General features: G+C 37.7%; 2 protein-coding genes and 1 pseudogene across 3 annotated transcripts in view; all 3 read right to left on the bottom strand.

Moving 5' to 3' along the window:
• Positions 1-427: 427 nt before the first annotated feature.
• LOC146754236 (kinesin-like protein KIF20B) lies at positions 428-2,139 on the bottom strand. Its single transcript, XM_085527492.1, has 3 exons — positions 1,894-2,139; positions 1,375-1,455; positions 428-628 (listed from the first exon to the last, which is right to left on the bottom strand). The coding sequence occupies exons 1-3, from the start codon at positions 2,137-2,139 to the stop codon at positions 428-430; spliced, it is 528 nt and encodes a 175-aa protein (XP_085383618.1).
• A 7,101-nt stretch (positions 2,140-9,240) lies between these two features.
• LOC146754228 (uncharacterized) overlaps positions 9,241-20,896 on the bottom strand; it is an 88,998-nt gene continuing 77,342 nt past the window's right edge. Inside the window, exon 2 of the mRNA XM_085527490.1 lies at positions 9,241-9,546. Within this exon, the coding sequence (XP_085383616.1) occupies positions 9,241-9,546 (306 nt within the window). The remainder of the gene's footprint in view (positions 9,547-20,896) is intronic.
• Positions 9,727-20,891, bottom strand: LOC146754235 (kinesin-like protein KIF20B; annotated as a pseudogene). The gene is made up of 12 exons (XR_014938847.1): positions 20,882-20,891; positions 20,461-20,588; positions 18,788-18,874; positions 18,549-18,665; positions 18,218-18,356; positions 16,729-16,913; positions 15,293-15,341; positions 14,466-14,603; positions 13,702-13,813; positions 13,178-13,249; positions 12,569-12,715; positions 9,727-10,865 (listed from the first exon to the last, which is right to left on the bottom strand). The product of XR_014938847.1 is annotated as a kinesin-like protein KIF20B (transcript).

Genomic DNA, 20,896 nt, shown 5'->3' with positions numbered 1-20,896 from the left:
CTTACTGGTTTTGTGAGTCTTTAAATCACTGAATGCAAAAAAAGCTTCATAACAAACTTGGTTTATAAATTACACGTAAAATTTAAGTGAAAATACTCAGAAATTGTATTTGTTCATTGAGGTTCTTTATTGCTTCTATAGCTGAAACTGTTTATAGGTTCAGGTACGGCAGCTTAAAGCATGCATTAAAATGGAGTATGAAAGACAATCATGGCTCAGAAGTCGCTGGAAGTCAGAAACTTCAGCAGGAGTTAAACAACAGGCCTAACTTTCGTGCTGACAGAAGCACAAGACAGAACCAACTTTCTCTGTATACTTGTAGGTTTTCACAAATGTAATAATGAATCTCTGAAGAGACGAATAAATGCATTTACTTCATAAATCAAAGGACAACTTAACATGGCAGACAAGTCTAAGAACACATACATTAATAGCCTACAGCAGAAACAAGCCATTCTACAATGTCTAGAAAACATGGAATAAAACTTATTCTACACCATCCTTTAGAGTGTATAATAGAAGGAGAGCTTTGAATAAAATCTCCAACTTTTTGCAGTGTTTCATCCTTCTTTTTAGTCAGTCTTGAAGCATGTACTCGCTTTCTCAGGAAGTAGTCTTTTCCGGATTTCTGTTCAACAGAGATGTGAACATGTGAAACAAGAGCATTGTTTAAACTTTTAATTTTAGTTCAACTTCATTTTAGTTCAACGTTATTTGAAGTTGACATTTTGAGCTTTACTACTGACACCTCTGTTCATTATGCTGATGATACCACAACGGCAAGTAATGTAGACAATTTTATACCCTTTAGGGAGTTGTCAAAATCTCAGCTATTTCAAGGCATACGTTTCTGAAAGTTTCTTAATAAGGCAGTAGTTTCTTTAAAAGTAGCTCCCAAGCTGTGGAGTTGTTTCTTACATAAGCTGTTCTAATTACATAAAATAAACAAACATACAAAACAGAAGACAACAGATGGGAAAAATCTACTACTCATACTCTGACCATGCCAAGGATACTGCTATCACATGTGAACATCTGTTTTTAATAACTGCCATGCATATTAATGATATGAACCTTAGTTTAATACAAGGGCTTCGCTTACAAAAGCACACGATAATACACTAAAGCTTCTCTTCCCAACTATTCAGTGTGCAATATCCTTCCCTCCAAATCATTACACAGTACAGCCATTACACGCTCTGGGGACAGACTGACTTGCCCTTTGGTTAGCTTATGGAATTTAATAGGAAGAGCTCATAAGCATGTAAGATTCCCATTCAGATATACACATAAGGATAAGACACTGCTTCTTTCGTGTGACCACACAATTGCAGGAAGCCCCAAGCTAGCTTCAAAACTAGAACAAAAACCAACCATTTTCTCGTCACTTGCAGAGGGTGAATTAAAAGCCATGACAGATTTTGTATTTTTCGTGTTCTCACTTTTCACCAAATCCTGGGAAAATAAGACAAGTTTCAGCCATGATTCTTTTGGAAAGAACAATTGATGTCACAAAAGTGAACACTTTAAACACTTTTGCTAATAGTAGGGAAGTATTTGCTAGTGGTAACTATTCCACTGTAAATCAAATAATAAATAAGCATTCAATTATAAAAACAGGACATTAAGATATCAGTATTAGACATCTCATGATGTCTAAAAAGCTGATTTATGTCTACAGGTTTCAAAGAAAATACACAATGGAGTTAAGAGAAATTCCCTTCTCTTAAACCATTATCACTGAGCTTGGCTATTAGTTTTGTTCATTAAAGCAGTTCATTGATTAAATTCTTCAACTACTTTACTGAGGCAGAAATAGCATTTTTTTAATGCTTGAATGAGAATGGTAAAAAAGCATCAGATATTTTGTTTTCTGTTGGGTCTAGGTCATACCTCATCCATGTCATCACTTCTTTTCTTTTTTGCCTTAGGCATTTTCACTCCTAAAGGTATCATGCTGCCGTGCTGCTTTATCTCCATCTTATCAGGTTGCAGAGGTGTCAGTGGGGTTTCCAGCTCCGGTTTTGGGAACCGACTAGTTTTGCCATTTTCTGCGGACACTCCAGAAGAGTCGAGGACAGTTTCCAAATGCTCCTGATAGCACAGAAGAATTTTAAGTGCAAGTGTTAAGGTAGCCATGAGATTAAAAAGCTATAAAGCATCTGGAAAAGGATATGTAAACATTCGATTTTCCTGCTGTAAGAACACTTGTAACAGAAGGAGTCTATTTCAGTTACAGCAGAGTTTTACCCCTCTTTCCTAGAACTTGTTACATTTAAAATTATTTCCAATCCATGATCACAAAAAAAGTTCTCCATGTTAAACTGAGCCTGATACTTTACAAGTCATTTTTTCTCAAGGGCACAGACAACTACACTTTTTTTTAATAGAGAATGGTGGTAGAACTGACACGATTTTCTTCATCTCAACTCTGCTGTGTCAGAACTGGGCAGGAACAGGAGCATTTGATTGAAGTGTTCGATTAACTTCCAGCTTAATCTTAGGGAATTTGCCCTTCCTCTTCTACACTAGAGATGTTATTTACATAAGTAAGGTCCAGCTGGCAAGGTGCAAGCCCAGTACAAGTCATTAAAGAACTCCATTGCTATCTTTTCCCTGGAGAGAATACAGACATTCAAGCAATGACACCGTACTTAAGCTGAAGGCTATCATGTACCTGCTCATGGTCAAATGGCAGCAAATGCACAGCTAAGTGACAGGGAAATGTCAGTATGCATTTCCCCAGCAGCACTTCCGGTCCACAATCCACCCAATCCTGTTTTTCTCAACAGGAACAACAAAGTCAGAACTGAGATCACCTGGACTCCTCCTTCTCTATGGCAGGAATTCAGCTAGCATATCAAAAATGAGTTCAGATGCTGGTTGAACACATGGAAGACAGGCTGCTGGGGACATCAGAAAATGGTAGATGGCTGCTTCTACTGCTGCTAGTAACTAGCAAACTCCAGTGTCCCAAACACAGACTAGCAGCTTTTACTACTTACACTGTTCCAACCCCCTGAGGGGAGTCTTCTTCCTCTCAAAAAGTTACCAAAGATTGTAGAAAGACAAAAAGTAGTCAGAGCCACTTTATCAGGCTCTGCTAAGAATCTGAATGGAGTATCACCACCCACTGTATTTCCAAGAATTAAGTTGGTTAATAAATACTTTGTTTTTAAAATATATGTAACTGCTATTTTATGAAAGTTAGCAATTAAAAACTTATATAGGAATGATTAACATCATCTGCTAACAAAACAATCTCCAGAAATCCTGCAGAGGAAGAAAATAAGTTCAATTTGCTGTGCCCGTTTCAGTGGCTCCATGAATTTTTTCCAAGTAACTTATCTAATCCTGAGCCACTTCATAAGCATTAACATGAGGAGAGTTTTCAACAGCACCTGACAAAAATGCATCACACAATTGTTTCAACAGCTTTTATTCCTATCAAAGGCTATAAAAACAGGTGATCTGATCACCTTGAAAGGGATAAATAGATTAAAACTTAGGAATTGTTTAGAGAACATGAGATCTTTTCCTACTCATTCCTTATCAAAAGCAATACAATCACAACATTTTCAGATCTGAAGTTTCATACTAACCTCAGATTCATTTAATGAAGTGAGGCTCCTAGTACATGGACGTGACAAATAATTGTCTTCAGCTTTGCATCTTAATGGAATACTTTCTCCAGTTTTAGTTTTCTTTGTTGTTTCCTAGGCTGTAAATATTTAAAAGGAGTAAAGATTAGGCTATGCATTAGACCTCCAAAATATCTCGAGTTTTCTAAAGTTACAGTGTAAAACCTCAAGCTCAGACGCCACATGAACACGTAAGCTGAAACACAGCACAAGTGTGGGAAGGTAGTAACATCTATTCATTGTGTGATCTTCAGATACACCCTACTGGGTCTCACTAACAGTCTCAGGCAGTATTCTGCCTCCAAAAGAGAGAAAGCGAGACATTATTTAGGAACAAAATCTGTAACGCTGGTCGTTTTGTCATCCATTCCCCCCATACTCTGCACGCTCACAGCTGCTATGTTAGAACACCAAAGGCTAAACCTCTGCCTAATCTTCAGCATCCACATACGAATACATGGAAAACTGCATGGAAAAGTTCCATAATGTACACAGAGAGATGGTGTTCTAGTAAATAAAATATTTTTGAGAAGATGAGAGCTCATGTTTGAGTGGAAGACAAAAAGAACCAACAAGTACTCATCACTGAATATGTAGTTAAAGGACTATATGCTAAGAAAAATGATTCCAGCTCCAGTATCTCCTAGGAAAACAGAAGAACAAAAAGGGGTTAACAAGATGTTAAGTACTGACTTTCTATAAATATAATCATACCTTTTCATTTACAGAGTCATTCCTTCTACTTTGTCTTTCTTCAAGTAAAGGTATTTCTGGCAAACACTGAGGGCTACTGTGGTTAATGCGTTGTTTTAATTCCTTTATAAAGTCATCTTTGTCAGCCAGTTCTTTTCTTAACTCTTCTATCACAGTTGCATTATCCTAATAAACAGTAAAAACTGCTGAGTTGTGGGATTGGCAAAAGGAATTAACACACACAAGCAGTATTGCAATTACTTAGTAGCATCAGTTTTAGAATTGCAGGCTAGAACACTTAACTATTCAAGAACAGTAACATTTCACGGATTTGTACGGTCACTGTTACAAGTGCAGTAGTCACAGAATTGCCTGGGAAGTTGTAATACAATATATTTTGATTCTTCTATTTTACTTATGTGCTTCAGCCTTCATCTCTCTTAAGATATAATAACCCGAGCTTTTATTTGTTCCCAAATCCTCGGTACTGTGAGAAAGTCGGCAGTTGTAGGGGAAGTTTTGCTATGAGAACATCTTTCTTCTCAGAGAAAGTGAATCCAAACATTCTCAAAAGAGCACAACTCATTTAGTCTTCTGTTTAGCTTCTGAAATTCTATGCTACGGCTTAGATTGGCTATCCTGATTAAAAGCTGGATGTTGAAATAAGAAATGCAACTTCCAGAGATCATCCCCCCTCTGCTTTTTGATGCTTCCCTTAATCTCTCTCCACGTCCCCTTCTGTCTTAAGACAGCCTAGAATTAATAAGTTTTCATATAGCATAAATAAGGACTCAAGCTGATAAAAAGAGTTTATGGTAAGACATTTCAATTAACATATCGTGATGTCACTCAACAAGATCACGTTACATGCATGTATAACATATGTATTTACTATGCAGATTATTGTATTTAAAGCAATCTGCCAGTGCTCTGTAGTGACTAATTATTTGAATATCTTTCATGGTCTACCGCTAATTTCAGTTGGCCACTTTCATTTTGCTCCAATTTTTTTTTTTTTTTGACCTTTTTCCTGTTGCTTGGAAAACCTGCATCATTCATTTAATAAAAATTAAGAGCAAGAAAAATACCTGTTTAAGTTGTTGGATAGTATAGTCTTTATAATCCAGCTCATCCTTAAACTGGTTATTAATCCTTTCAAGTTCATCCATCTTGTTCCTGAGGAATTCCTCCACAGAACGCATCGTGGACACCTGTAATGTAAGCACAGCTCACGGTTCATTAAAAGACTTCTGTAATCCAACCTGGCCAAATACTTCTTTGTTAAATAAAGAGGAATTCACAAACAAGTGCTGAGTAGGAAAACGACAACAAGTGCAAGGTTACCAAGGAAGACATGAATTCTTTTTTAAGCTTCAATTTTCCACCCCAAGCACACCCAATAAACTTTCAGACTAAGATCCTGCAAAATGGGTTTTAAAATATCTACTTGTTTAATAATTAAATTTTAACTATTAACATCACTGAAGCTGAAATTGAAGAAAAAAAATATACATGCTTATATTAAAGAGCCTCTGGAAATTAGTCTATTTCTCTTCAAGTAAATAGCATTGTTCTTCCCAGTTATCAGCGTTTTTTCACAAGACTTAGGTTTTAGGCTTTGGAGTTACAAACCTCACTTTGTACTTGCTGAATTTGTTTCTTGGCATCAGAATGTTTGTCTTTTAGATCTGCATACTCTTCTTCTTTCCTCTGCAAATCTTTTTTCAAATTCAGTACAAGGGCAGAACTCTCAGAAAGAATATTTTATTCTCAGAAAGAATAACATAGCCTTATGTTAAAAATAAAGAGACAAAGAACATTACTGTTACACATCTCATGGAAACAGCAATTACAGCTTAATCCATGCCCTGCCTGTTGGTTTCTATTTGTAAATAGACTCTTAAATCTATCTAGACCAGTGACAAGATTTAAACAATTACTTTTGAATTTCAGCTTGCTTCTCATAATCAGATGCTGAAGCAATAAATTATTCAGATGCTATTCTGAGGGATGTACAACAAAACCACCAGAAATCCCCATATTATTCTTTATTTCCTTGTACACTCCTGTTTTCCCTTGGAACTCAAGTAGCATACCAAAGCATCCTAAAGTAGTAGTTTGGCCATTGATAAGCATGCAGATGCATTAAGTCGAAGGGATGTTCCCATTAACTATTTTTAACTCTAGTTCATTCTCAAAGGGCTCTAAGTTAACTCAGTGGTTACTTACGATTCTATACGTTGCACTTTCTCCATTTCACTCTTTTCCTTTTCCCGAAGAGAGTGTTTCATCTGCTCCAAGCTGTTTTTCAGCTGCAAAACTTCTTGAATCAGATTTGCTTCTTTGCTACTTAACTCTTCAAACTTTTTGTCTGCATTTGCAGACTTCTCCTGCAGAGTTGCTGTAACTGTCTCCAGATTCACAATAATAGATTCTTTTTCTTTAAGTAATTCATTGAGTTTTGACACATTGTCTTCCATTGTCTTGTAAGCCTCCAGGCGATATTCAAGCTCTTTTATTTTTACCTCACAGTTGGCAACTTCCTCCTGAAATTGTGCAATCACTCTCTGATCTTCTGCAGTCTTTTCTTCAAACTCCTGAGTTTTCTCAGTTTCTCAGTTTTTCAACGATGGAAGAAACTGTACCTTTCTTTGAAGGTGGCTCTTCCACAGTAGGCTTATCCTCGTCAGTACTGTGCTTTCTTCCCACTTCCAACTCAGTTTTCTCTTGTTTCAGTGCTTTAACTGAAAGCACTGAAAATTGGCTGCTTTCAGTTCCTTTATTAGTGTTCTCTTCTGCCGGTTCTGCTTTAATGGTAGTTAAATGGTAGGTAGTCTTTTCCTGTATTGATATAAGATCAGTTACATTGAAGCTTAACAAAAGGAGCACTTAAGTCTCAGTAATCTTCTGTAGGCAAATATTTACACAAAACCATACAGCTAAAATATTTACCCGGTGACTCTATAGACATCAGTTACAAATCTCAATAGCAGACAGAACAAGTACACCTTCAGATAATGACAAGTGCAATACTCGGTAGAGTATACAAGGGAAAGCAAGAGCCTAGCAGGTTACAAAGTAAAAGACTTGCACACAATCAAGAGTTTACCAGTTTATCAAAGAATTTCCTGTTTCCAAGAAGTCAACAAAATTACAAACATGGTCAAAGAGCAAATGGTCAGCTCTCATACAAGTTCATCACATCACACTTCTGCTAAGCTGCTAAAATCACTTTCATCGTGACAGATATAATCCAACCTTAAAGCTTACTCAGCTCTGTCACGCATATTTTAGATTGTGTCCTTGACCACAAGTGAAGCTTCCTTACTTACAAGATGACGATTGTTAAGCCATGCTGGCACTGCCAAGGACTGATTATTCATCTTTAGTAGCTTATGAAAAGAAAAGCCTCAGAAGTGTTCAGGCCACACAATCTCACAGATAGAGTTGGAGCCTTGTTCTTGGAAGAAGTAATAGGTGAGGACATGACTACTCATCACAGTCAGCTTTAATACCATGGAAATACTAAGTTGCAGTGATGCAGACAGTCAAAGACTAAGAAGGGTCAAGTTGCTAAGCTTACAAGGTTAGAGATCTGAGTGACAGAATTAACTATAAATGTTTTCAGAGCTACTTCAGGCTACCAAACATCAAAAAATGAACAAAATCCACCAGAAGTGGTATGCACACATACTTAATCAAGCTAGTCTTCACATATTCAGTAGCTCGCAGTACATTAGTCAGGATAAAGTTTTATGGACTGCATAGAACGTGGAGATATCCTGACCATTCATACTCGTACTTCCAACTCTACTCAACATACTTTTACTGTTGCTCTTCCTCTGATGTAGGAGTGTGAGGCAGGAGTTAGTGGAACACACTGATATTTTTGTTGTTTGTGTTAACAACAACTACCTTCAGATAAATTTGAATTGTTTACAATTTCAAGCGAGTACCAGCTACATACAGAAAATCAGTTTTCCAAAAATGTGTTGATTACAAGCATAGAATTAGTGTTTTCCTTTTTTTGTATAAGGATACGGACATGTGTAAAACTCACACAATCTTTTACTTTTTCTTCTAAATGAGATTTTAAGTCTTGTAGCTCTGTAATAATGTCATCTTTCTGCACCACGATGTCCATTAGCTCTCGAATCCTTTCATTTTGTGCATTCATTTTCTTGGAAATAAAAAATAAAATAAAAATTAAAAAAAAATCAGTTTCTAATGGAGTGTTAAGTAGCTGAATTACACAATGCATTAAAGGCAAATTCAGTTAAGCTAAGCTCCGTAAGAAATCTATTAATGGAGCCTACTGGAATAGCATTTTAAGCTACCACAAGTTGGTATTAAAACAATTTTACACAACATCTTCTTGATAAAGTTACCTCAGTTGCTTCTTTAAGTTGCTCAACAGACTCATCCAATTTAATCATCTGCATTTTAAAGTCTGTAACACACCGAAAAGGTTGTATTACATAAGTAGCCAATAGATAGTTTATTAAGTAATCAATTTTTCCAGATATTCTAATGTTTAGGTAGCTTTTGAACAGATTAATTAATTTGCATGTGGTCTTCACTTATTGGGAGTGATTCAAAAGTTTTCTATATTTCTTGGAACGAAAACATTGCATCAACAAGACATAAAGAAGAGTAGAGATTGCAATATAAAAGTAAAAATCAAGATATAGACATTTAACCCCATACTTACAAAAGCGTAAAGCTGCTAGTTGCAGTTTAAAGGAGAGGGGGGAAAAAGAAAAGAAATAACCAAAACCCGTGGAATTGCTGAACCTGAATATACACACGGAACAAACTATCACTTATCTACAGGCTATGGTTCCAAAGGTAGAACATCTCCTCTAATTCCTACTCAAACTGGTTATTTCTATTTTAGATTAATGAACTATTTCTGTCTTCTACCTTTCACATTGCATAACTCACCTTTGTTCTTCTGCATCAGCTCTTCCTCAGTTTTAAGTAGTTTGGTGTTTTTCTCTGTTAGCTCTTCTTTGCTCTCCATCAGTTCAAAGTTAGTTTTCTCCAGCTGCTTTTCAAACCAGCCAGTATCTTCCTTCGGGTCCTCCAGGGATACAATGGAACTATGTGCTGCCTCAGCTTGCTCTTTAATATCCATGACATCATAATGCACAGAATCAAGAATGCCCTCAGGATCAACACAGGTGTCAGGCACTATGCTATGTTCTCCACCCTGAAACGTAATTTATAATCAGTTAAAACTGGTGAATAGCTGACTACATAATAGCTGTTATTTCTACACATAGTCTGGATAGCCACTATGAACACAGCCATACAAGAAGTTTTTAATTTCAGCTTCAAAACCCACCTCACAAATTCACATACAACATGACAGTGATTCGTATGGGGGGAAGATAAGTGGCATTCTAGTAACAGCTAATATATTTTATAGTATTTGATGTTTGGTCACTACTTAAACCAGTTTTCAAGAAATTACAAAAGAGTTATTGCAGACTCCAATCCTGCTTTTAACCTCAAGAGTTTCACTAGGCCAACAATGTACAAGAACTGCCACTTCATGCAGCCATAGATTTCTGCTTTTTTTATGTTTTGAGTTTCCAGTTGCATTCAATGCAACTGATCATCATCTTTTCAGTTCTTTGTCTTGCAGCGCCACATCACCCTCATAGGCTGCTCCCTCTACTTTCACACTTAACCTCTTTCAGATAAGGCCACAATCCAAGGGCACACATCCATCAATTGTGCTTCAAACACAAACTCCCAGCACTTCAAAGTTTTCCATCAAGACTGTAGCACTGATCTGACAGCTTAACTTCTTCAGTGTTATATCATAGCACTCACTCCTACCCATTCCGCTTAACCCCCACTTTCCCACTGAAGCATCTGATGGCCATAACACAGCTTTTCAAACTCTTTACTGCTCCACTTCTTTTGTCAACACTTGAACTGGACAATATTCAAAATTACAACAGCAGCAACATATGGGGTAGCTGGATTTGCTTTCCTACATGGGATCATATTTTGAGAAGAGAGAAAAATTAAGTAAATAGCATAAAATCTCCTCCAGATGTAACAAGTTGCTTCTTGTTAGGTTGAATACTTTTTAGGAATGAGATTCTCAGAAGATGCTTCTGCCCTCACGCCCCAAAGAAACACAAAGACCCCAGTAGAGATTTTTAGAAAACTCTGTAGGAAAATTAAGCTCAACTAAAACACTAAATTAAAAATCCTGACTGCTGTATGGAGACAAACACCCAGATTCACTACAGATACTACACAAATAGATTCATATTCTTAGAAGAACAGAATTTTTTCTTTAAATGCAAATCATAAGTACTGATCAACAAAATAGACTACAACATACTCACTTTTTGTGCAATAGCTGAGAATCTTAGCACATTGAGTGTTTCTTCATAGGTTGAAGCACACTGGCTGAAGTTTGCTAACATGTATATCTTCCCTTTTCCACTGAAGAATCCCTGAAGAAAGTGTGTTAACTTACTTTCACGAAACGGTATGTGCTGCTGCACCCTTTGAATACAAAAACCACAACAAATCCCATTAGCAGAAGTTAACAGCTTCATTTCAATGTGAGAGCTATCCAAGTGGAAGACAACACATTAATAACTGCACTAGTCTTTAAATCATTTTGAGTTGTGGGTTGTTTTGAATTTAATCTTTTTGCTAGATTGCAGACAGGTTGTATGATTGTTCCAGCTACTATGCAGCCATTATCTTCTTAGACAACCCACGAGAACATTTAAAACAAAAAGTACATTCAACATCCAGCCTAAGATAGGTCATACAGCCTCACGTTAGCTTAAATTCTCTCTCACCTTTCTCTTTCCCTTACCACATCTGGCAAACTGACCTATCTACTTCTAAGAAAACAGTACCCAACAAAATCAGAGATAACCACTCTCTCAGTATATTGTCTCTAGGAAAGGACGATAGTAAATACTTTGGAAATAAAGAAGCATATACTTATCACAACATCTCTGGTGTTTCCTAAACCAAGGTTAAGCCACTGAATCAAACAGCTGGTGATGTACAGAAAATTAGGAGAGAACTCCTAAAGCGTGACTAAACACACTGTTCTCTAGTGAGGTTACCTGCTGGACTCTTTACAGCTACTGAATTCTGCCAACAGAGCTAAAAGCTTCACATAGCTACGCTCCTGTCACAACACATGTGACCCATAAGTAGCTTTAGTGCAGGAGTGGTAAATGAGTTCTTATTTTAAAGAAAATTACTATCAAAGTCATCACTACATTTCCCCCATATTGTTAAAATTTCAAGTGATCAGGACCAACAAATAAAACAGTTCTGAATAAATCAAAGCACTTTAAGCAGCAGCTAATTTTAAGGAATCCTTCTTCCCTAGAAAGGACAGACAGATAAGAGACTAATCCAGTAGCAAGGCCTATTTTCATCTACTTTTAAGCATAACAGAATTTGAATAGGCTACCAGGCACAGTGTGGCATTTCATGAACACAGAGCTCACCTAATCTTTGGGACAGAAAGACACCTTCAAATGAGAATCAGCAGAGAATTCTGCAATTATATCCAGCTGTGACTGTAAATAAATACTACATTGTTTAAAATACAGAAAGCTCTGTCTGCACTCATTTAGAGCACAACCTCAGACAGAAGTAGCAAGCAGGCTTTCTTCTCTCTGAATTTGGTTAGCTAGATCAGAAAGAATGAATTATATATATTATATATATTATAATATATATATTCTGACCATGTCTCTTGGCTAGGACAAAGCACAGCAATATCCCTGAGGAAAACTGTTACAGCAGAACTAAATGATAAATGCAACTAACTAACAAAGGAGGAAAAGGTCTAACATTTCACACATTTAAAGTGAAAATAGTGAAAACAAATTTTATAATCTGCCCCAGGACTTGTTTGAGAAGGCAAGGCCAGAAAAAAAAAAACAACAAAACCACAACGCTAATTTGCTTAAGTCTATGATAACACATTCAGAAATTTAGAACTGGAATGGTTTTATTTGAAAAAACAAACAAACAAACAAAAAACAACAACAAAAAGAAGGCAAGTTTATAGATCACTTTCTTAGATCATTAAGTCTTCACACATCTGCAGAAGCCTACAGATAGTTTTCACTCATAACATAGTTTCGTACTCTGCATTTTAAACAATAGTTTAAACATTGTACATGATATCTGAAATCTACAACTAGTTTACAGTTTGTACAAGGACTTACTTTGACTGCTGACTGATCTTGAGTGCACTAATACACTTGCTTAGAGTTAGGAGAGATGCATTGATATTTCCACTCTCTTTCAGTCTGTCACCTTCATTGCACGTCTTGGTATTCCTTTCTGAACCAGCAAGATCACACAGTGATAATCTGAAGGCAGATAAGGAAAATTAAGTTTTCTTGCCTTTGAATGTACATTGATTATTTATCATTTCCAACACAACCACTCCTCCTAGGGGAACAATTTCTTGAACCCTTTCATGCTTTTTAATGTTGCTTTCCTAGTGAAGTTGCACACTACTTCCTGCCAAACTCTTTTCCAACACAGCTTCCATTTTTCTGCCATATTCTTCCTTCTGAGGATTTACATTAGTTCAGAAGTTGAGTGAGAAGGATAAAGGAACACTGTGTGGAACAGTGGGCACAAGATATAGAACAGCATTACAACTTGATGGTTTAGTACTGCATAATGACAGGAAATGGGGAACCACCACTCATACAGGAGGCTGTATCAGGGAACCTAGTGTCCGTAGCCCAATATCAATACATCAATACTGAAAGTAACTGACAATTTCATCCTAAAAGAAGAAGGGACCTCTGCTCTGAACTTACTCATTGACTCGTGTCACTCATGGCATTTCAAGGTCTTCAATTCTTAGTACCTTAATTGTAAATATACTGTGGCTAAAAGGAGAAATGAAGCAAGGTCAATAGCCAGAAATACACACATTTTCTAAAATCTGTAACATCTGTTCAAAACACTGCTGGATTTATTCCAGATTCAATTAACAATAATTCTACTAGATGCATTAAACCTTTTAAAGAGACATTCCGTCTTGGTTTATTTTGCTTTTCTTCCCCCTCATGAACCACCATTACTTACATGGAAGAAGGCTTAGTTATTTTGTTGAGAGTTTTTGATAAAACACTTAGCTTTTGTATGCACTTATCTGCTTGAAGGACTAATCCTTCTAGTTCAAAGCACTAGAATCACAAACTGTCACAAAATATCACATGGAACACTAGATATCAAGCCTTTTTAAAGCCTCTTCCCCGAAAAAAAGCCATAAACAATATTTTCATTCATCCCTCTTCCCCACACTATGTTACACCCAATGTTAGTGAAAGTTTCCCACCTTCAGCTGGAGCAAGTATTTAGCTTTGTGCTTGCAAAACTCCGGTGTTTCTGTCCCAGTTTAAAAAGTCTGAAAGCTTCTTTAGAATCAGAAATCTGAACCCACTGCAAACCTTTCAAAAGAAGGAAAAGTGATTTTTGCAAGCTTCGCTAGCAAAAGAGAAAGTGAACAAGAAATAAGGTATACAAACTAAGAACATTTAGTTAAGACAATAAAATACTTCATTAACTCTGCCTCAAACATACGACAAGCTGATGGCAGATAAGACTAAGATTCTTCCTCCCACAGAAAAGGGCAAGGTATAGTATAGCACAACAGTTTATCCTACCAGTATACTAAAGTATGCTCCATCCAAATTAAGCAAGCAGCCTTAGTACTGAAAGTACAAAAGCTAAGTTCTTAAACTACAGAAGCCGAAAGTTTGTATTCATTGGTGCAGAAGTCAATCTGAGAAGTTTTTTGTTTTAGCTTGTAGTTTTTATTGGGGATGGGTTATCTGGATTTTGTCTGCATTATAACGACTGTATGGCTCTCATTTTCAAGGATGATGAAGGCAGTGGAGTTCACACAGGCTTTATGGGCAAAGTACAGGAATAAGGAGAATACTGTTGAAGATGCAGATACGTACATGTAGCTTGTTGCCTTCACATTCAAGCAGACACGTCTAGAGCTACACTGAACACATTTAAGAGTTTTCTATCTCAGAAGAAACATGTTACACTATTCCATGACAAGCTTGGCAGTTTGCAAAGTATTCTAGTTACCTTTTACGTAAGAATATCCCTTGATGTCTTGAGCAAGGCAAAGTGTCCTTTTTTTTCTGTCATTTGATAAAGGAGCCAGTAAATCATAAAAACATTCATTGTAAATCTCAAAAAATGAAACCCAGAGAACTTCACAAAATCATCTATAGATAATCTGCTAAGTTGGTCTGATCCTTCTGAGAGATTTTCTGCACCTGCAAAGTAGAAAATATTACAAGTCAATGTAGAGACAGTAAAACTAGCTGCATTTAAAAATAAGTAATAGTTAAGCTTACAGCTTAAAACTTTTCCCAGAACATAAACACAGAGAATCCCCACCTCTCATACAAACACCAAGTATCTGGAAGTCAAGACGCTTGCCCTACACACTTGCAAAGACACGCCTGCTATAAAGCTTGCTTTTTCACTTCCAAAACCCAATCTAACATCTATAGTTGGGTTAGAAATATTCAGAACTCTTCAGTCTTTACAATATAGAGAACTGAACTAGTAAGGACACTTCGTTCTGACTTTTTAGGGAAAAAAAAGTATTTAGTGAGTTCTTAAGTGCCCTAAAGGCCTGTCGGAAAACCACTAGGGATCTTATCAGAAATCATACTCTTTTTCTTTGTTTTACTTTCACCTCATAAAACCAGGTTATGATAGATGTCCCAGTAGTCTCCTAGCCATTTTATTCCTTCTGTTTTCTGCCCAGATGTCCTGCCCATTATTCCGTTCTGTTACAAATAAAAGCTAAATAATCCTTTTATTATCAGCATTAGCCAAAAAAGCCAGTCGTTGACCTTACAGAAGCTTTTCTAATTGCTACTGTTTAATATAAAACATACCCTTAGAATCAGCTGGGGATTTGTCATTAGTGCTGTTGTGATGGTCTACCTACGAAAGAAAACAGAGACTTTAGGATTTATTATTGATGTACAGCACCAATACACCACTGGTCGCTTTTTTATATTTATTTATTTATTTATTTATTTATTTAAAGCAGCTGTATTGCTCTACCAGAAAACAATACAGTATAGTTCCAAGGTGCCAACACAAAAATCCTGGCTACACATTTTGACTGGTTTCACCTTACTACTCATTTCTGACAATTCCTTTACTATAAGATCTGATGCATTTCAGCTTCCTGATTCAGAAAGAAAAAGAACAAATAGGGAGAGAATCCCCAACAGGAAAAGGAGTTATTTAATAAGATGATTTTCAATAGCCCATTTATAATCTGCATTTTACCCTTCATGAATCTTGGACTCCTGAAATATTTTTCTTATTGGGATTTTCTTAATTCAGGACTTCCATATCCTATGGCTTATTAGGTCAACTCTCAGAAAAGGAAGTTAAGGTAGAATACTTGATCACTTAATGTAGATAAGCAGCTTATTATTTCTTAACTCAGGCTATCAAAGTGTTACACAAATGAAGTTATGACTAAATTTTGTAAATATAATATGTTTAAGTAGTTTGGTCATAGAAAATACAGAATAGCTCCCAACATGTAGATCTCATGATGTTCATAGATGTATACTCAGTTCCCAGGCTTCAGGTTGTGTTGCTTTTTTATAGAGCACAAAAGTAGAAAGAAATTCTCATCTACTGAAGAGGAGGAATCTCACCTACCAGATACAGTATGCTTAGAAGTAAAACTTTTAACATAGAAGTTTTCATCTACATGACACTCACCCAGATCTGGCTTTGTATAGTCAGCAAAGCTTGTACCTACTTAGCTTATAAGGTCAAGTATTTTACCTAGGAACACGGGTCTTGAAACTAGAGGAGGCACCTATATCGCACGATCACATCTTAACTCTAATGGAGTAGGATGAGATCAGCATATAGCTGTTCACTGCATTTTCTTTCCACATACTCACTAAACCTAGAACAGTTTTACACATCTTTGGTTCATGTAGAAGACAGGTGTTGTTTTTCCCCGAAATACTTAAAGATCATTGGAGCCAGACTTCATACTCAGCTGTGCTCTTGAAATAATTCAGAAGGAATTTTACTGCCACCTGCCTTTCACACTGTGAAGTCCACACTTAACCACCTCATCAGTAAGATCAAGTTAACATACTCCACAACTAAAATACCCCAGTGTGGTGTAGCACACCACTAATAAGATGCTTCATTCTTTTTCAGCAGGAACAGAAAGACAAATAGAAAACTGTGTGTAAATACAGAACCCTCTTTCATTACAGAATGGAAAGGATAACACTGAACTATCACAAGATGCATGTACTCATCATTTCTTTATAAAGTAGTTTCCTACCTCTTTTGTCAGACGAAGCAACGAATTTTTATAAGCAATTTCTTCTCTCACTTTGTCATTAGTCAGTTTTACGTAATCTCTCCACCGAATAGGTTTCAGATCCATTTTTGTGTATAGCCTTCCTCCAACAGTTTTAAAACACATATCCATCGTCCTTGGCAAAATACCAACATCATCTTCTGTCCCTGTAAGCAATACACAAAAGAAGGGCCAGGTTACTATTGTAAGCAACATATAAACATAAATGAAGACAAAGATAACTGATTCTAATCTCAAAGTATACACAAAGAATTTAGAGGCCAGTAACAGTCTGAAGCAATGTTTGCAGTGTTACTAGACTGTTCCCTGAAAAATACTGGCTTTAAGCAACAGCTCACATCCCATTCCTTAGACATTACAGGGCATCACTTTAAAACAGCCAGAATATTCTGCATAAGCTTAGCCTTAAGAAGAAAAAATAACCCACAGCAAACTCCCACATTTAACAGACGTGCAGATTTTCAACTGTTTACCAGGCTCCCTTCCCGCTCTGAAACAACCCTGAAATAACAACCAGAGTGATGTCTCTGCTACAACATTCCCTTCGTCCCACAAACCCTATTTAGAAATATCTACAAGTCTCATAAAAACTGTTAGAGTAACTCAGCTCCTTTCCCATTGCCTTTTCTTGGAGCACACAACTACCTCCACATCTTGCCTACTTCACGCCTTAGTTTTTCCACTGTCACTAAATACCAAGCAAGCTTCAGTGTTTTAAAGTCAGTCATGAACACAAGAGAGGACAATACGCAGAAGAATTTCTATAGTGCTGTATGGAAGGTGCATAGAAAGATAATTTTTGAACATACTACCCTGTTGATTCTTAATATTTAAGTCCTAAAAAGGTATTACTATGGGAAAGTCTTCAGCTCCACGCATATAAAACTATTGGAAATACATAGTAACAGAACACTAAATAACAGAAATAAGGGGAACTTGTTTCCTGTGAACCCAATCGTTTCATTTGTTATGACAATATTAAACATAAAAAACAACTGCTCCCAGCCAGAAAGGACATTTATGTATTATTTCTGTACTACTAAAGCTCAGGGAACACAATCTTCTATGCTGCTGTTATTACTAAAATCAGAAATTTGAAAAAAGATTGAAATACCTTGATCAAATGTTTCAGAATGTTTAATTTCTGCCTACAATAAATCAAACAAACTCAGACATACTTTGCCTTCAAATAAAGAACAGCATTTAAGATGCACGCATTTATAGTAGGAACAAAAACCAAAGTTATTGTAGTGTATGCTGTCTTACACACTTGTAAATTTAGTAATATTTGTTATGGAAGAAGACGACTTTTCAAGGCTACTAGTATTCAAAAGAAGGCAACGTACAAGGCCTGTTGAGTAACTAGGTAAGAAGTCATAACATCTCTCTCTTCTAGAAGTAGTTCTCACTTTAAGAAATTAATTCAAGGAAAAAGCATTTCTGCTCATACCTTGGAATGTGTAAGTTTTCCCAGCATTTGTAACGCCATACGTAAAATCAAGGCAATTACATCCTTCTAAGAACTCTTTCACTGGTTGCTTCACAGTACCTTCAAAGAATTCTTCTTGAGTTGCTTCAGGTCCAAACACCTGAATGTTACCAAGAAGCTGGTTAATCTCTTTATTTTGTTTAAGCAATATTTAGGTACTTGTAAGGAGTCAGATACACGTTGATAATTCTAAAGACAGTTAAGAAAAACTTGTTTGCTTTATATGAAGTAACAGAAGACAAGCAACTTTTTCCATAAATAACTTAAAATCATTTAAAGACAATTAATTTACCCGTGAAAAGGTGAACTTCTGTGTTGCCTGTCCTAAAGTTTTATCGCTCATTCTTCCCAATGAGCTCTTAGGGGACTTCAGTATAATGCTTGTTGAGTCCTCAAGTGAAACACATCCCTATTACAAGGAAGCACAAGTAATGCAGGCATGAAAAAAGTTTTAAAAGGTCATCTTACAGGAAAGAAAACATATATACTTTAAGGGTTGTTTTTTTGTTTATGATTAAATAAATGCCTTACCTGTGACCCATTTGCTCTCTCCCGTGCCGTAAAGGGTTTAATACGCAGGCAAACTTGTATGTGTCCCCTAGGCTCCAAACTAGACCTCTAAAATTAAAGAGCTGGAAGTTAGAAATCTGACTAGATCCTCTGTTTGATGATTAGCACATTAAAGCAGCATTATTTTCATCATCCTATTGTAACAGACTCATTTGTTAACACAGGAAGTAATAATATTTTACTGTTGTCACAAGTGCTTTGGACCCTGCTAAACTTCTTAGTCAGAGCCTAGAATTTCAGAACAAGTACTACTGCAACACACTCCTGTACTGCATTCAGGCCAACTATAAACAAAAGTACTCCATTATTGTGCTTCTGAGACAATGTGAGCTTCATCCACTGATACCGGTGCTCCTCATAAGGTATCAAAGCAACACCACACATCTTGGTCTAGTCTATGCGCAGTCTAAAAGCATAGTGAAGATGATTTTCATCTTCTCTGTAAGATTCTAATGCTTCTTATAAAGAAAAGAATTAAGTTTATTTTTTTTTTGGAGAAACAAGCTGCCTTTGTGGTCCTGAGGGCCCCTTTTTGTCACCTGTTGGGCACAGCAAGAGAGCTTTTCTTGTACAAATCTATGCCCTGTGTACCTTTCTCGATCCCAAAACCTAGAGTTGTGGTGCAGACACTGGATGCTGACCAGAGCAGTAAAAGAACAGAAGAGGGGAAAAGCAGATACAGGTAAGACACCTAAAAGAAAGAAAAAGAGCAGAAGAGAAGGAAGGATACGGTTAAGAACAAAGGACAGAAGATGGAAAGTGCTATAGAGGATTGGACTGGACATGAGCAGATCAGAGCTACACCAAGGTGTGGCTTCTCCCTGTGTCCCTATCCACCACTGGCAACATCCCCCAATGACAGGGATGCTGTTGCCCCAGCAGCTGATGGGGTTGTGGTCTGGGGTTATGTTCTATGCAGAGCCTCCACAACCTGCTACAGACCCCCAGTTCCCTGACACTTCTTTTTTTTCCAGGTGCCTGCACACAAGGAACAGGTGTTCCCCATGCCCTGCATGCTGGTAATTAGTGTGGGCAATTACTGTGTGGGAATTGGGGGAGGGAAATTCAGGGGTGGGATAGTGAGGATGAATTGGAGGGGGCTGGGAAATTGTTTGGGTGGGACTGTAGAGATCAGGCATGACTGCTAGGATGGGGGATATTTGGTTGGAAATACTGTCATTTCTATTACTCATTGCTTTGTATGATAAGTTATTAAATGCTTTATGTTCCCTCTGCTACATCTCTGCTTGCAGTCATTTGTGCAGTGACAAAGGTCCTCAGCTCTACATGCCCCTCCAGGGCAGGATGGAGCACCACAGATGGCAGTGTTCCACAGCTGCCACCAGCAGCCCCAGCTCGTCCCTCCACACCTGAGGTGTGAGTGGCTGTGAGAGGAATGTCTCTGTGGAAGTGCAGCTCATTCCTCCCCTCTGATGGGGGCAGAAGGCATCTGCATTTCCCTCATGGCTCTTATTTCCTGTGTTACTGTGGCAAATGAGCTGAGCCACTGTGCCTCCCTACTATGGCAAGATCTGCAGCTCTGCCACTGTCTTTATACTCAGCTGTTCCTGTGTGTAATGCTCCACACTTGGACCCTGCAGAGCCCAAAGGCCTCCTTGGCTGCTGTTACTCACCTGGACATTGAGGGTGCTGTGTCTCCAGTCTGTACCTGCTTCCAGGTGGCACTTGCAAGACACAGGGAAAGAAGAGGGAAGAGAGCAAAACCAACAGGCACTAGCACTGCTGCCCACAGGGGGCGGGGCTTGAGGCAGGGCCTGTGCCAGAGGGGGGCCTGGCACAGTTAGGGCCAGCTCAGGGCCCAGAGCAGAGGGGGAGCAGGCAGAGGCAGGGCCTTGGGGCCCAGGATGGAGGAGGACCAGGCACAGTTGGGGCCAGCTCAGGGCCCAGAGCAGAGGGGGACCAGGCACAGCTGAGGCCACTGCAGGGCCCAGGTGAGAGGGGAACCCAGCACAGTCGGGGCTGCTTTGGGGCCCGGCACAGCCAGGGCCTATCCCCCTTTTTTGCACATATGAAATGCTCCCAGCTGTGCTGCACAGCAGAACATCTCTC

Source organism: Coturnix japonica, chromosome W (assembly GCF_054131305.1).
Source record: "Coturnix japonica strain WE chromosome W, WE-NBRP24, whole genome shotgun sequence".
Classification (NCBI taxonomy): domain Eukaryota; kingdom Metazoa; phylum Chordata; class Aves; order Galliformes; family Phasianidae; genus Coturnix; species Coturnix japonica.
This window is presented reverse-complemented; position numbering and strand designations above follow the sequence as displayed.